The 13,743-nt window shown below is 44.6% G+C and overlaps 1 protein-coding gene across 2 annotated transcripts in view; it reads right to left on the bottom strand.

Annotated features, from left to right (window-relative positions):
* SNX30 (sorting nexin family member 30) overlaps nucleotides 1–13,743 on the bottom strand; it is a 117,251-nt gene that overhangs the window by 18,804 nt on the left and 84,704 nt on the right. Inside the window, exon 8 of one of the 2 annotated variants that reach the window (XM_077251165.1) lies at nucleotides 791–877. The exons of the other annotated variant lie outside the window; for it this stretch is intronic. Within the exon in view, the coding sequence (XP_077107280.1) occupies nucleotides 791–877 (87 nt within the window). The remainder of the gene's footprint in view (nucleotides 1–790; nucleotides 878–13,743) is intronic. 2 annotated transcript variants of the gene reach the window in all.

Raw genomic sequence — 13,743 nt, 5'->3', positions numbered from 1 at the left:
TTAGAATCAGCTGACACCCGGAAGCGATCGCCCGCACACCAATGTGCGTGGAATATCACGTAGACGAAATAATCCGCCTCTGGTCAGAGACACAGGTCACATGGACGGATTATTAAGTCTAATGTCAGAATGGGGTTAAAGGGAATGGTCACTAGATTTTTGCTACTTCATCTGACAGCAGCATAATGCAGAGGCAGAAATCCAGATTCAAACAATGAGTCACATACAGGGCTGCTTGCTGCGATTGTTTATAAAATCCCAGTTTTAGTCGGCTGCATATATATCGGATATTTGAATGCTGAACTCTGTATACCCTGCGCCTACACCACTGATTGGCAGAAAGCTGCTAATGTACAGTGCGCACAGAAAGCAGCCAATCAGAAGCAGCATTACATAGCAAAAACATACCTTCTCCAATCGTGCAGCCAGTGTCAGATTCATGCTGCTTATGGTTCGGGCAGTATGAATCTGATGACCGGTCATTTTTTAAAAATCCTTGTCAGAACTGCTGTATAATGAGGATTTCAAAATTATTAGCTCAAGCTGTAAAACAAAAAGGATTATGCAGTCATTCTGAAGAATGGAATATACAGATCTTCTTACAAGGAGTTTAAAAAGTCTCAACAAGTCTAGGTATATTTCATAATGTGTGCAATCATGGTCAGCAGATCCACTTTAAACGAAAAACGCACTGGCTGTTATTAGTTACCTTAACATAGATGTAAAAATCATGATTTTCAAGTCAAGGATTAAATGAGCTTGTAAAAGTGGAAATTGAAAAAAAACTCACTCCTGTTTTCTCTTCTCGTTTCAAAGCTGCAGCTTCTAGTTTGGATTCATATCCTGCTTGTACTTGATCCCTTTTCTTCAGAACATTCTAGAAATACAAAGACATCTCATTTTTCACAGTGGTCAGAGTGTATTAAGGTGTTGTATATTAAACAGTCAAAAAAAGATCCTGGAAACTAGGAGATGGTGTTCTTCGTTAAATTTAGATTGTCATTTTAGGCCCTAGATGTGCATAATAAGGTCGGAGGATGGTATCCATAAAGTAATAGTTGTTTCTATTCCTTTCCTTATAGCTGGAACATACAGTGTGGTACGGAAAGAATTCAGACTCCTTTAAATAGTTCACTGTTTCATTGCAGCCATTTAATAACTTCAAAAAACTTTTTTTCTCAATGTACATTCTGCACCCCATCTTGACTGAAAAACCAAAAACAAAAAACAAATGTAGTAATTTTTGCAAATTTATTAAAAAAGAAAAACTGAAATATCACTTGGTCATAAGTATTCAGACCCTTTGCTCAGCAATGAGTAGAAGCACCCTTTTGAGCTAGAACAGCCATGCGTCTTCTTGGTAATGATGCAACAAGTTTTTCACACCTGGATTTGGGGATCCTCTGCCATTCTTCCTTGCAGATCCTCTCCAGTTCCGTCAGGTTGGATGGTGAACAGCCATTTTCAGGTCTCTCCAGAGATGCTCAATTGGGTTTAGGTCAGGACTCAAGAATGGTCACAGAGTTGTTCTGAAGCCACTCCTTTGTTATTTTAGCTGTGTGCTTAGGGTCATTGTCTTGTTGGAAGGTGAACCGTCGGCCAAGTCTAAGGTCCAGAGCACTTTGGAAGAGGTTTTCATCCAGCATATCTCTGTATTTGGCCGCATTCATGTTTCCTTCAATGACAACCAGTAGTCATGTTCCTGCAGCTGAAAAACACCCCCAAAGTATGATGCTGCCATTACCATGTTTCACTGTTGGAATTGTATTGGGCAGATTTTGAGCAGTGTCAGGTTTTCTCCCTACATACCGCTTACAATTATCACCAAAAAGGTCTACCTTCAACTCGTCAGACCAGATAATCTCATTTCTCATAGTCTGGGAGTCCTTCAGTGTTTTGTAGCAAACTCTACGCGGGATTTCATATGTCTTGCACTGAGGAGAGGCTTCTGTTGGGCCACTCTGCCATAAAGGCCCAACTGGTGGAGGGCTGCAGTGATAGTTGACTTTGTGGAACTTTCTCCCACCTCCCTACTGCATCTCTGAAGCTCAGGCACAAGTGATCTTGGGGTTCTTCTTTACCTCTCTCACCAAGGCTCTTCTCCCACAATTGCTCAGTTTGGCTGGACAGCCAGGTCTAGAAAGACTTCTGGTGGTCCCAAACCTCTTCCAGTTAAGTATTATGGAGGCCACTGTGCTCATAGGATAGGAACCTTGAGTACTGCAGAAATTCTGTTGTAACCTTGGCCAGATCTGTGCCTTGACACAATTATGTCTCTGAGCTCCTTGGCCAGTTCCTTTGACCTCATGATTCTCATTTGGTCTGACATGCACTGTGAGCTGTGAGGTCTTATATAGACAGGTGTGTGCCTTTCCAAATCAAGTCTTATCAGTTTATTTAAACACAGCTGGACTCCAATGAAAGAATAGAACCATCCCAAGGAAGATCAAACGGAATGGACAACATGTGACTTTGGCCTTTCACACTTCCGTCTTTTTGTTTCCGTCAAAATCCGTCCTTTTGTGAAAAAAACGGATCCAGCAAATGTTTCTGCTGGATCCGTTTTTTTCTCATAGACTTGTATTAGCGACGGATGGCCTTCCTTTTCATCCGTCGTGCGCTGGATTCGTCGTAAAAATTGCTGTCAGTCGGAGACAACGCACATAGAAACATTTTTTGTGTACGTCGGAAAAACGCTCAGCGATGGATCCTGCGCTGTCCGTCGTTGGCTATAATGGAAGCCTATGGACGCAGGACCCAGGGGCGGACTGGGCCAGGTGGCAAAGGGGCAAGTGCCCCCCAGGCTGGTCCCCCCGGCAGCAGTTGCGGGCCGGTCCCCCGGCAGCAGTTGTGGGACGCCCAACCCTTTGCTGCCTAGAGGAAGGCTAGTGGCACTGTACTAACGTGTACAAATGCCGGGCGGCCATCCCTGTGTTGTAGACACGCCCACTCTTCTGCACACTGTGTGGGCGTGTCTTCTGATCTCACCTCAGCAGCGCGCTGGCCAGGATGCTTCCTGTGACCTGTCATCCTCCGGTATGAGACAGAGCAGCTTCAGAGAAGAGGTCAGCAGGGGGACCGGGGCAGAGGTCAGGGACAGGGCCGGATCCTGCGTCGGAGGCTCTGAAGCACGGTGTGAGGATTTATTGCACCAGTGTGAACTTTCATGCAGCTCAGGTCGATCTGTCAGTGGGAGTCATAGGCTCCAGCGTCACCCGATCTGCAGGAAAGTTCAAACTGCAGCAATAACTCCCAGTCAGGGTCAGACCCCAGTATACAGAGTAATCCTGCACTGACTGCTCCTGAGCCTGGCTCCAGAACATTATATGTCACATATAATTCCATACATTATAATGTGAGGTCTGCAGCCAGTTTCTGGTGTGATCAGTGCATATAACACTGCAGGCATGTGCTCATAGTATAGGACATTACTACACAGATTAGTGTATGACTGGTGTGTAATATACCAGTGGTGGTGACCCTATGGCACGCATGCCAGAGGGGGCACACAGAGCCCTCCAGATGGGCACGTGCGCCATCTCAGCACTATCGCTGCCACCACTCTCTTCCCTAGCGTCGGTGCTGCAGCCACTCTCCTCTGCTCCTAACTCCCCCATCAGGCCACGCGCCGTTCCATCAGTCTACGCACGGGCTGAGGACGGGGATCTCGCACGGGCTGAGGACGAGGATGGCGTGCGGGCTGAGAAGAGTGGTTGCGGCACTATTGCCAAGATGGCGCTCGTGCCCACAGGTAGGACTGATAGATGAAGAGACCAGATCAGCGTTGGAACGGGCAGAGGTAAGTGGATTTTTTTTTTTAATGTGAGGCCATTATACTATATGCAGCGTCACATGGGACCATTATACTGTATGCAGCGTCACATGGGACCATTATACTGTATGCAGCATGATGTGTGGCCATTATACTGTATGCAGCATGATGTGTGGCCATTATACTGTATGGAGCATGATGTGTGGCCATTATACTGTATGCAGCATGATGTGTGGCCATTATACTGTATGCAGCATGATGTGTGGCCATTATACTGTATGCAGCATGATGTGTGGCCATTATACTGTATGCAGCATGATGTGTGGCCATTATACTGTATGCAGCATCATGTGTGGCCATTATACTGTATGCAGCATCATATGTGGCCATTATACAGTATGGAGCACTATGTGTGTCCATTATACAGTATGAAGCATCAAGTGGGGCCATTATACAGTATGGATCATCATCTGGTTCCATTATACAGTATGGAGCACTGTGTGGCCTTTATACAGTATGGAGCATCACATGGGGCATTATACAGTATGGAGCATCATCTGGTTCCATTTTACAGTATGGAGCATCATGTGGGGCATTATACAGTATGGAGCATCATCTGGTTCCATTTTACAGTATGGAGCATCATGTGGGGCTATTATACTGTATGGAGCACAATGTGTGGCCATTATACAGTATGGAGCTTCATGTGGGGCCATTATACAGTATGGAGCATTATGTGGGACCATTATACAGTATGGAATACAGTATGGAGCATCATGTGTGGCCATTATACAGTATGGAGCACTATGTGGGGCCATTATACAGAATGGAGCATCATTTGGGACCACAATACTGTATCAAGCACTATGTGGGACCATAGTTCTGTATGGAAGGCAATGCAGAGCCCTGTTATGCTGTATAGAGCACTATGTGAGGCCCATTACACTGTATGGAGGACTATGTGGAATCATTACACTGTATGGAGGACATTTTGTGCAGATTATACTGTATGGAGAGCTGTGTTGGGTTTACCTTTGGAAAATCACACTGTGATGGGGTCATCATTCTTTGTTATTCTATAGTATAGACACTATAGGGCGCTAATGTAGGAGTTGTCTTTCTAATATAAAACCTCAGTATTGCGGTTAAATTGCCGTGTTGGCACTTTGTGATAAATAAGTGGGTTTTAGATTGCAGTTTGGGCACTCGGTCTCTAAAAGCTTCGCCATCACTGTAATATACATCATCTCATGTCTATACAACCTTTATACCTAAAGCACCAATTGGTTGCTGGTATAAAATAGAAGTGACAAAAACTTGTATTAAAAATATAAATTATTATTTCAATATTAAAATGATTTAAAACAGGAAATGGTACTGAAAGAAAACTGAGGCAAATTAACTCATATAATTTAGAATTTTAGCAGCATAGATATACGATATAGCAGCATGAGTCTAAATAGTATCTATTGCCCAAAACCTTGGCTAAAATACATTAATATGTAGGACGTGTGCCTATATATAGGGGCTATGTGAGGGCTCATACTATATAGGGGCTCATACTGAATATAGGGGGCTATTTGGGGCTCATACTGTATATAGAGAGGCCATGTGAGGGCTCATACGAAACATAGAGGGACATGTGGGGGCTCACATTTTTTTTAAGTGTCTATGAGGCGGCTCATACTGTATATAGAGGGCTATGTGAGGACTCACACTAAATATAAGGATCTATGTGAGGGCTCATACTGTATATAGGGGGAACCTGTTGAGCTCACACTCCATATAAGGGGTTATGTGACAGCTCATGCTGCAGATAAAGAAGTTATGTGGAGGCTCATACCTCATATGGCGGGCTGTGTGTGGACTCATACTGTATATACGGGAGATGTCAGTATACTTAAAGGGAACCTGTCACCAGGTTATTACCATATAACCTATGACCACCACCTTTCAGCCCCATGTGACAGTGTTCTAATGCTGTGTATATGACGCCCTGTGACGTAAAAAAATAGGTTTTATTATACTCACCTACTGGGCAGTCCGGTCCGATGGACGCCGCTGGTCTTGTGCCTCCTCTCATCTTGCGATGGTGTTCTCCTTCCCTCCTCCGTTTGGGTGATGCATCCTATGTCATCCACACAGTGTTCCCCATTGTGCTCCTGCTGTGCAGGCGCTCTTCTGTCTGCCCTGCTGAGGGCACAGCACAGTACTACTGTATAATGCTCATGCGTCAGCGCTCTTTGGCCTTTGCCCGCACATGCGCAGAACTTTGCTCTGCCCTGAGCAGAATTAATTTCAGCTTATTGGTTTGGCCTCCACGACAGTCATGGTCTGTCACGTGGCCCCTCTGAGAAATTATATTTGATGTGTATACAGATGATATGTAACTGATATATCACATACCACGGGCTGGATTACATCCGGATTAGCTGCAGATTGAAAGCTGCGTACAACCGCAGTGTTCAACCCGCAGCGTCCAGATGTTACAGCATAGTGGAGGGGATGTTATGAAATCCCGTCTCCACTATGCGTGCGAACACGCATCCGGCGGCCCTGCGTTTATGGACATGCGGCGCGTCTTTTTAGAACACAGCATGTCTGTTCACCTTGCGGTGATGATCCGTCTCCACAAGGTAAAACACAGGGCCCTATGTGTGAGGTGCGGTGATTCCGAATGTGTGCAATGAACACATCCGGAATCACCGCTCGTACAGAAGGGGGCAGGGCTTTGGGTGGAGCGGGTTTTCCGCTCAATCCGGACCGTGGACACGCACCCTAAAAGAATCCTCCTGTGTGCAATGACTCTATATAATATAAGAGTTTCACTTTTTGTATCGAAGAAATTAAATAAATTCACTTTTTGATGATATTGTAATTTTGTGAGAAGCTCCTGTATATGACCTGTCAGTCTCTTTACAATGTAAGTCTATGGATCCTCATTTTGAGCCTGGTTCTCATGCTCCATAGACTTATATTGTAAAAGCCACTTATGGGTCACTGAGCACAGTGTGACCTGTAGAGTCTGAATAGCCCTCAGGTGACTTAGAAGAGGAGCAACGCTGTATACTGGAGAAGACTGCGATCTGTGAGTCCATTAACACACTGACACTGCACTAAACTAACATTTAGGCTATGTGCACACGTCAGGATTTTCTGCAGAATTTTCCTAAACAAAACTGGACTTTTTCTGCAGGAAATCCGCTTGCGGTTTTTTTTGCGTTTTTTATTCCGGAGCTTTCCCAATGCATTATATAGCGGAAAATTCATGAACATGCTGCGTTTTTTACTGCGATGTGCTTTTTTAGTGGAAAAAAACGCAACGTATGCACAAATTGTGGAATGCATTATAAATGATGGGATGCATATGTATGCGTTTTTTAAGAGTCTTTATCGTGTTTTTATAGGGGAAAAAAGTGAAAAATCCTGAACTTGTGCACATAGCCTTACACAGATTTAAAGAAAAAAGTTAATGACTGTTTCTTAACCCCTTAGTGACAGAGCCAATTTGGTACTTAATGACCGAGCCAATTTTTACAATTCTGACCAGTGTCACTTTATGAGGTTATAGCTCTGGAACGCTTTATCGGATCCCGCTGATTCTGAGATTGTTTTTTCGTGACATGTTGTACTTCAAGTTAGTGGTAACATTTCTTCGATATTACTTGCGATTATTTATGAAAAAAATGGAAATATGGCGAAAATTTTTAAAATTTTACAATTTTCAAACTTTGTATTTTTATGCCCTTAAATAAGAGAGATATGTCACAAAAAATAGTTAATAAATAACATTTCTCACATGTCTACTTTACATCAGCACAATTTTGGAAACAATTTTTTTTTTGTTAGGGAGTTATAAGGGTTAAAAGTTGACCAGCAATTTCTCATTTTTACAACACCATGTTTGTTTTAGGGACCACATCACCTTTGAAGTGATTTTGAGGGGTCTATATGATAGAAAATAACCAAGTGTGACACCATTCTAAAAACTGCACCCCTCAAGCTGCTCAAAACCACATTCAAGAAGTTTATTAACCCTTTATGTACTTCACAGGAACTAAAACAATGTGGAAGAAAAAAATGAACATTTTACTTTTTTTTGCAAACATTTTACTTCAGAACCATTTTTTTTAATTTTCACAAGTGTAAAAACAGAAATTTAACCACAAATTTTGTTGTGCAATTTTTCCTGAGTACGCCGATACCCCATATGTGGAGGTAAACCACTGTTTGGGTGCACCGCAGAGCTTGGAAGTGAAGGAGCACCGTTTGACTGTTTCAATGCAGAATTGGCTGGAATTGAGATCGGACGCCATGTCGCGTTTGGAGAGCCCCTAATGTGCCTAAACAGTGGAAACCCCCCACAAGTGACACCATTTTGGAAACTAGACCCCCCAAGGAACTTATCTAGATGTGTGGTGAGCACTATGAACCCCCAAGTGCTTCACAGAAGTTTATAACGTAGAGCCGTGAAAATAAAAAATCTCATTTTTTCTACAAAAATGATCTTTTTGCCCCCAAATTTTTATTTTCACAAGGGTAACAGGAGAAATTAGACCACAAAAGTTGTTGTGCAATTTCTCCTGAGTACGTCGATACCCCATATATGGGGGTAAACAACTGTTTGGGCGCACCGCAGAGCTTGGAAGAGAAGGAGTGTCGTTTTACTTTTTCAATGTAGAATTGGCTGGAATTGAGATCGGACGCCATGTCACGTTTGGAGAGCCCCTGATGTGCCTAAACAGTGGAAACCCCCCACAAATGACACCATTTTGGAAACTAGACCCCTTAAGGAACTTATCTAGATGTGTGGTGAGCACTTTAAACCCCCAGGTGCTTCACAGAAGTTTATAACGTAGAGCCGTGAAAATAAAAAAAATCGCATTTTTTCTACAAAAATGATCTTTTTGCCTCCAAATTTTTATTTTACCAAGGGTAACAGGAGAAAATGGACCCCAGAAGCTGTTGTACAATTTGTCTTGAGTACGCCGACACCCCATATGTGGGGGTAAACCACTGTTTGGGCGCATGGCTGAGCTCGGAAGCAAAGGAGCGCCATTTGACTTTTCAATGCAAAATTGACTGGAATTGAGATCGGACGCCATGTCGCGTTTGGAGAGCCCCTGATGTGCCTAAACAGCAGAAACCCCCCAAAAGTGACCCCATTTTGGAAACTAGACCCCCCATGGAACTTATCTAGATGTGTAGTGAGAACTTTGAATGCCCAAGTGCATCACAGAAGTTTATAATGCAGAGTCGTGAAAATAAAACATATATATTTTTTAACAATAAAGATTTTTTAGCCCCCAAGTTTTTATTTTCACAAGGGTAACAAGAGAAATTGGACCCCAAAAGTTGTTGTCCAATTTGTCCTGAGTATGCTGGTACCCCATATGTGGGGGTAAACCACTGTTTGGGCGCACGGCAGAGCTCGGAAGGGAAGGAGTGCCATTTTGGAATGCAGACTTTGATAGAATTGTCTGCGGGCGTTATGTTGCCTTTGCAGACCCCTAATGTACCTAAACAGTAGAAACCCCCAACAAGTGACACCATTTTGGAAAATAGACCCCCCAAGGAACTTATCTAGATATGTGGTGAGAACTTTGAATGCCCAAGTGCTTCACAGAAGTTTATAATGCAGAGCAGTGAAAATAAAAAATATTTTTTTTCCCACAAAAAAGATTTTTTTAGCCCCCAAATTTTTATTTTCACAAGGGTAACAAGAGAAATTGGACCCCAAAAGTTGTTGTCCAATTTGTCCTGAGCATGCTGGTACCCCATATGTGGGGGTAAAACACTGTTTGGGCGCACGGCAGAGCTCGGAAGGGAAGGAGCGCCATTTTGGAATGCAGACTTTGATAGAATTGTCTGCGGGCGTTATGTTGCGTTTGCAGACCCCTAATGTACCTAAACAGAAGAAACCCCCACAAGTGACCAAATTTTGGAAACTAGACCCCCTAAGGAACTTATCTAGATATGTGGTGAGAACTTTGAAAGCTCAAGTGCTTCACAGAAATTTATAATGCAGAGTAGTGAAAATAAAAAAAATATATTTTTTTCCAACAAAAAAGATTTTTAGCCCCCAAGTTTTTATTTTCACAAGGGTAACAGGAGAAATTGGACCCCAAAAGTTGTTGTCCAATTTATCCCGAGTACGCCGATGCCCCATATGTGGGGGTAAACCACTGTTTGGGCGCACGGCAGAGCTCAGAAGGGAGGGAGTACCATTTGACTTTTTTAGCGCAAAATTGGCTGTCGTGTTTGGAGACCCCCTGATGTACCTAAACAGTGGAAACCCCCCAATTCTAACTCCAACCCTAACCCCAACACAGCCCTAACCCTAATCTCAACCCGATCCATAATCCTAATCACAACCCTAACGATAATCACAACCCTAACCCCAAAACAGCCCTAATCTCAACCCTAACCATAACCCTAATCAAAACCCTAAATCCAACACACCCCTAACCCTAATCCCAACCCTAACCCTAATCCCAACCCTAATTCCAAACGTAACACTAATCCCAACCCTAATCCAAACCCTAACCCTAATCCCAACTCTAACCCTAACTTTAGCCCCAACCCTAACTTTAGCCCCAACCCTAACCATAACTTTAGCCCCCGTCGTCACAAAAAAGGTCAATGTAACCTTTTTTTTGTACGTCGCGTCCGCCATTTCCGCGGATGCGTGGCCGTAACTCTGCCCCCTCCTCCCCAGGACATAGACTGGGCAGCGGATGCGTTGAAAAACTGCATCCGCTGCCCACGTTGTGCACAATTTTCACAACGTGCGTCGGTACATCGGGCCGACGCATTGCGACCGCCCCGTACCGACGCAAGTGTGAAAGAAGCCTAAGGCTACTTTCACACTAGCGTCGTACTCGGCCCATCGCAGTGTGTCGGGCCGACGTACTGACGCTAGCGTTGTAAGCGCCGCACAACGGGTGCAGCGGATGCTGTTTTTTCAACGCATCCGCTGCCCCATTGTGAGGTGCGGGGAGGCGGGGGCGGAGTTCCGGCCACGCATGCGCGGTCGGAAATGGCGGACACGTCGCACAAAAAAGTTACATGTAGTTTTTTTTGTGTCGACGGTCCGCCGAAGCACGACGCATTCGTCGCACGACGGATGCGACATGTGGCAATCCGTCGCAATGCGTCGCTAATGCAAGCCAATGGAAAAAAAACGCATCCTGCAAGCACTTTTGCAGGATGCGTTTTTTCTCCAACGACGCATTGCGACGGAAGCCAAAAAACGCTAGTGTGAAAGTAGCCTAACCCTAACCCTAAATTTAGCCCCAACCCTAACTCTAACCCTAACCCTAACTCTAACCCTAACCCTAACTCTAACCCTAACCCTAACTCTAACCCTAACCCTAACTCTAACCCTAACCCTAACTCTAACCCTAACCCTAACTCTAACCCTAACCCTAACTCTAACCCTAACCCTAATTTTAGCCCCAACTTGTCTTCTCCTGCCGGCCGGCAGATGGCAGCAGATGGCGGGCGCACTGCGCATGCGCCCGCCATGATGAAAAAGCCGGCTGGCAGGAGAAGACAGAAGAGGACCCAGGGACCCCGGGTGAGTATGATAGGGTCCCCGAATCCCCCTATTTCTCTGTCCTCTGATGTGCGATCACATCAGAGGACAGAGAAATAACTGATCGCTTTTTTTTTTTTTTTTTTTTTGCGGTCGCCGGTAAACTGTTAATTACCGGCGATCGCAAAGCAGGGGTCGGTGCAAACCGACCCCGATCATGTTCTTTGGGGTCTCGGCTACTCCCGGCAGCCGAGACCCCAAAGAACATCCGGGTGCCGGGCGGCGGGCGCACTGCGCGTGCGCCCGCCATTTTTTCCCGGAAAAAAGATGGCGGCGCCCATGGGGAGACACGAGGAGCACTGGGGGAGGTAGGTAAGTATTGGGGGGCTATTGGGGGCCATCGGGGACCACATTTCTCTGTCCTCCGATGTGCGATCACATCGGAGGACAGAGAAATTAAACGGCAATTCGCTTTTTTTTTTTTTTTTTTGTTGCGACCGCCGGTAAACGGTTAATTACCGGCAATCGCAACTCGGGGGTCGGTAAAAACCCCCCGAATCATGTTCTCTGGGGTCTCGGCTACCCTCGGCAACCGAGACCCCAGAGAAAATCCGACTCTGGGGGGCGCTATTCACTTTTTCCACAGCGCCGTTAATTAACGGCGCTGTGGATTAAGTACCCTTAGCGGCCGCCGTTAAAAGGCGTATCGGCGGTCGTTAAGGGGTTAAGGTGGACTGTTTGGTTTGTTTTACAATCGAGGTGAGTATATATGAATCAATTCTATGAGGACAAAATGCAATTTCCAAGCCACACACTTCTTTTTTCCAACACTGTTTCCTGGACTCTAGATGATTTTCTGCAGTGATTCTGTGTGATGGCACGTTACTGAATCATGATAGAGCACTGTACACATGGTCACGATTCCCTGGAATTGCCAGCGTAGTGATTGCAAGTATGAGTTTGCATACTTGCGATGCTCACGAGCAGACTAGAGTCTGAGACAACTCTCTGAGTAGCTCACTGAGAGAAGTGGATGAGAATCTAGTCAGCATTTGACCACAACTATCCCATCATTACTCCGACTTTATCTTTTCAAACTCTTGTAACCTCTACTCCCTTTTAAAATCAGCCAGAGGTAAACACAATGAGGGTATGTGTCCACAATCAGGATGGCCGGCGGTATCGTCGGAGCGGCAAACCAGCTCCGCGCTAAGCCCCGCCCCCTTCTGTGACGCGATGATGCCGGATGTGTTCATTGTACACATCCGGGATCATCGCACCCCTCGCATAGCGCCCTGTGTTATTCCTTGCGGCGATGCAGCGTCGCCGCAAGGAACACGGACATGCTGCGATCTGAAAAGACGTGCAGCATGTCCGGAGTCGCAGGGCCGCCGCGTGCGTGTTTCCACGCATAGTGGACACGGGATTTCAAAAAATCCCCTCCACTATGCTGGAACATCTGGACGCTGCGTGTATGACGCTGCGGCCCCACGCAGCGTCAACCACGCAGCGTTTCCTGACCGTGGACACATACCCTAAGGATGTGCCGCTGCTAATGGGCCACTGCTGTGTACTTGCCCCCCAGGCCAAAACTTGCCAGCCAGCCCCTGGCAGGACCTGTCGCTGACCGTCAAAAGCAGGAATCCAGCGACGGGTGCAGTCTTTTGAAACTGAACATACCTGGAAGAATATCCAGTCAGGGAAATGCTCTCTCTCTCTTTTTACTATTGATGCTGCCTATGCAGCATCAATAGTAAAGAGATAGAATGTTAAAAATAATTTAAAAAAAAGGCTGCGGGGACGCCGGAAGGTAAGAATATCACGATTTTTTATTATTTTTCTTCATTATTTTTAACATGGGTTGTGTTGTGTATGCGTTTTCACGGCGAAGACACATACACAATGTTTGCACATAGCCTTAAATTCTTGCAACAACTGCCTCGACGGATCAGTAAAAAAATTAATCCAGTGCTTCAGTTTTTTACAATCTGCACAGGATCCGTCTTTTCAACATTTTGACGGAATGGGACTGAATGTAAAAAACATAAGTGTGAAAGAGGCCTTAAATATGAACGTCTGAGCAAAGGGTCTGAATACTTATGACCATGTGATATTTCAGTTTTTCTTTATTAAATTTGAAAAAAAAATTAATTTCTGTATTTTTCAGTCAAGATGGGGCGCAGAGTACATTAATGTGAAAAAAAAAAACTTTTTTGAATTAACCAAATGGCTGCAATGAAACAAAAAGTGAAAAATTTAAAGGGGTATAAATAGTTTTCGTAGCGCGTGTGTGTGTATATGTATATATATGTATATGTGTGTATGTATATATATATGTATATGTGTGTATGTATATATATATGTATATGTGTGTATGTATATATATATGTATATGTGTGTATATATATATATATGTGTGTGTGTGTGTGTGTGT

Source organism: Ranitomeya variabilis, chromosome 1, assembly GCF_051348905.1.
Source record: "Ranitomeya variabilis isolate aRanVar5 chromosome 1, aRanVar5.hap1, whole genome shotgun sequence".
In the NCBI taxonomy this organism is placed as follows: domain Eukaryota; kingdom Metazoa; phylum Chordata; class Amphibia; order Anura; family Dendrobatidae; genus Ranitomeya; species Ranitomeya variabilis.
Note: the sequence above shows the minus strand (reverse complement) of the source record. Positions and strands in the feature narration are given on the sequence as shown.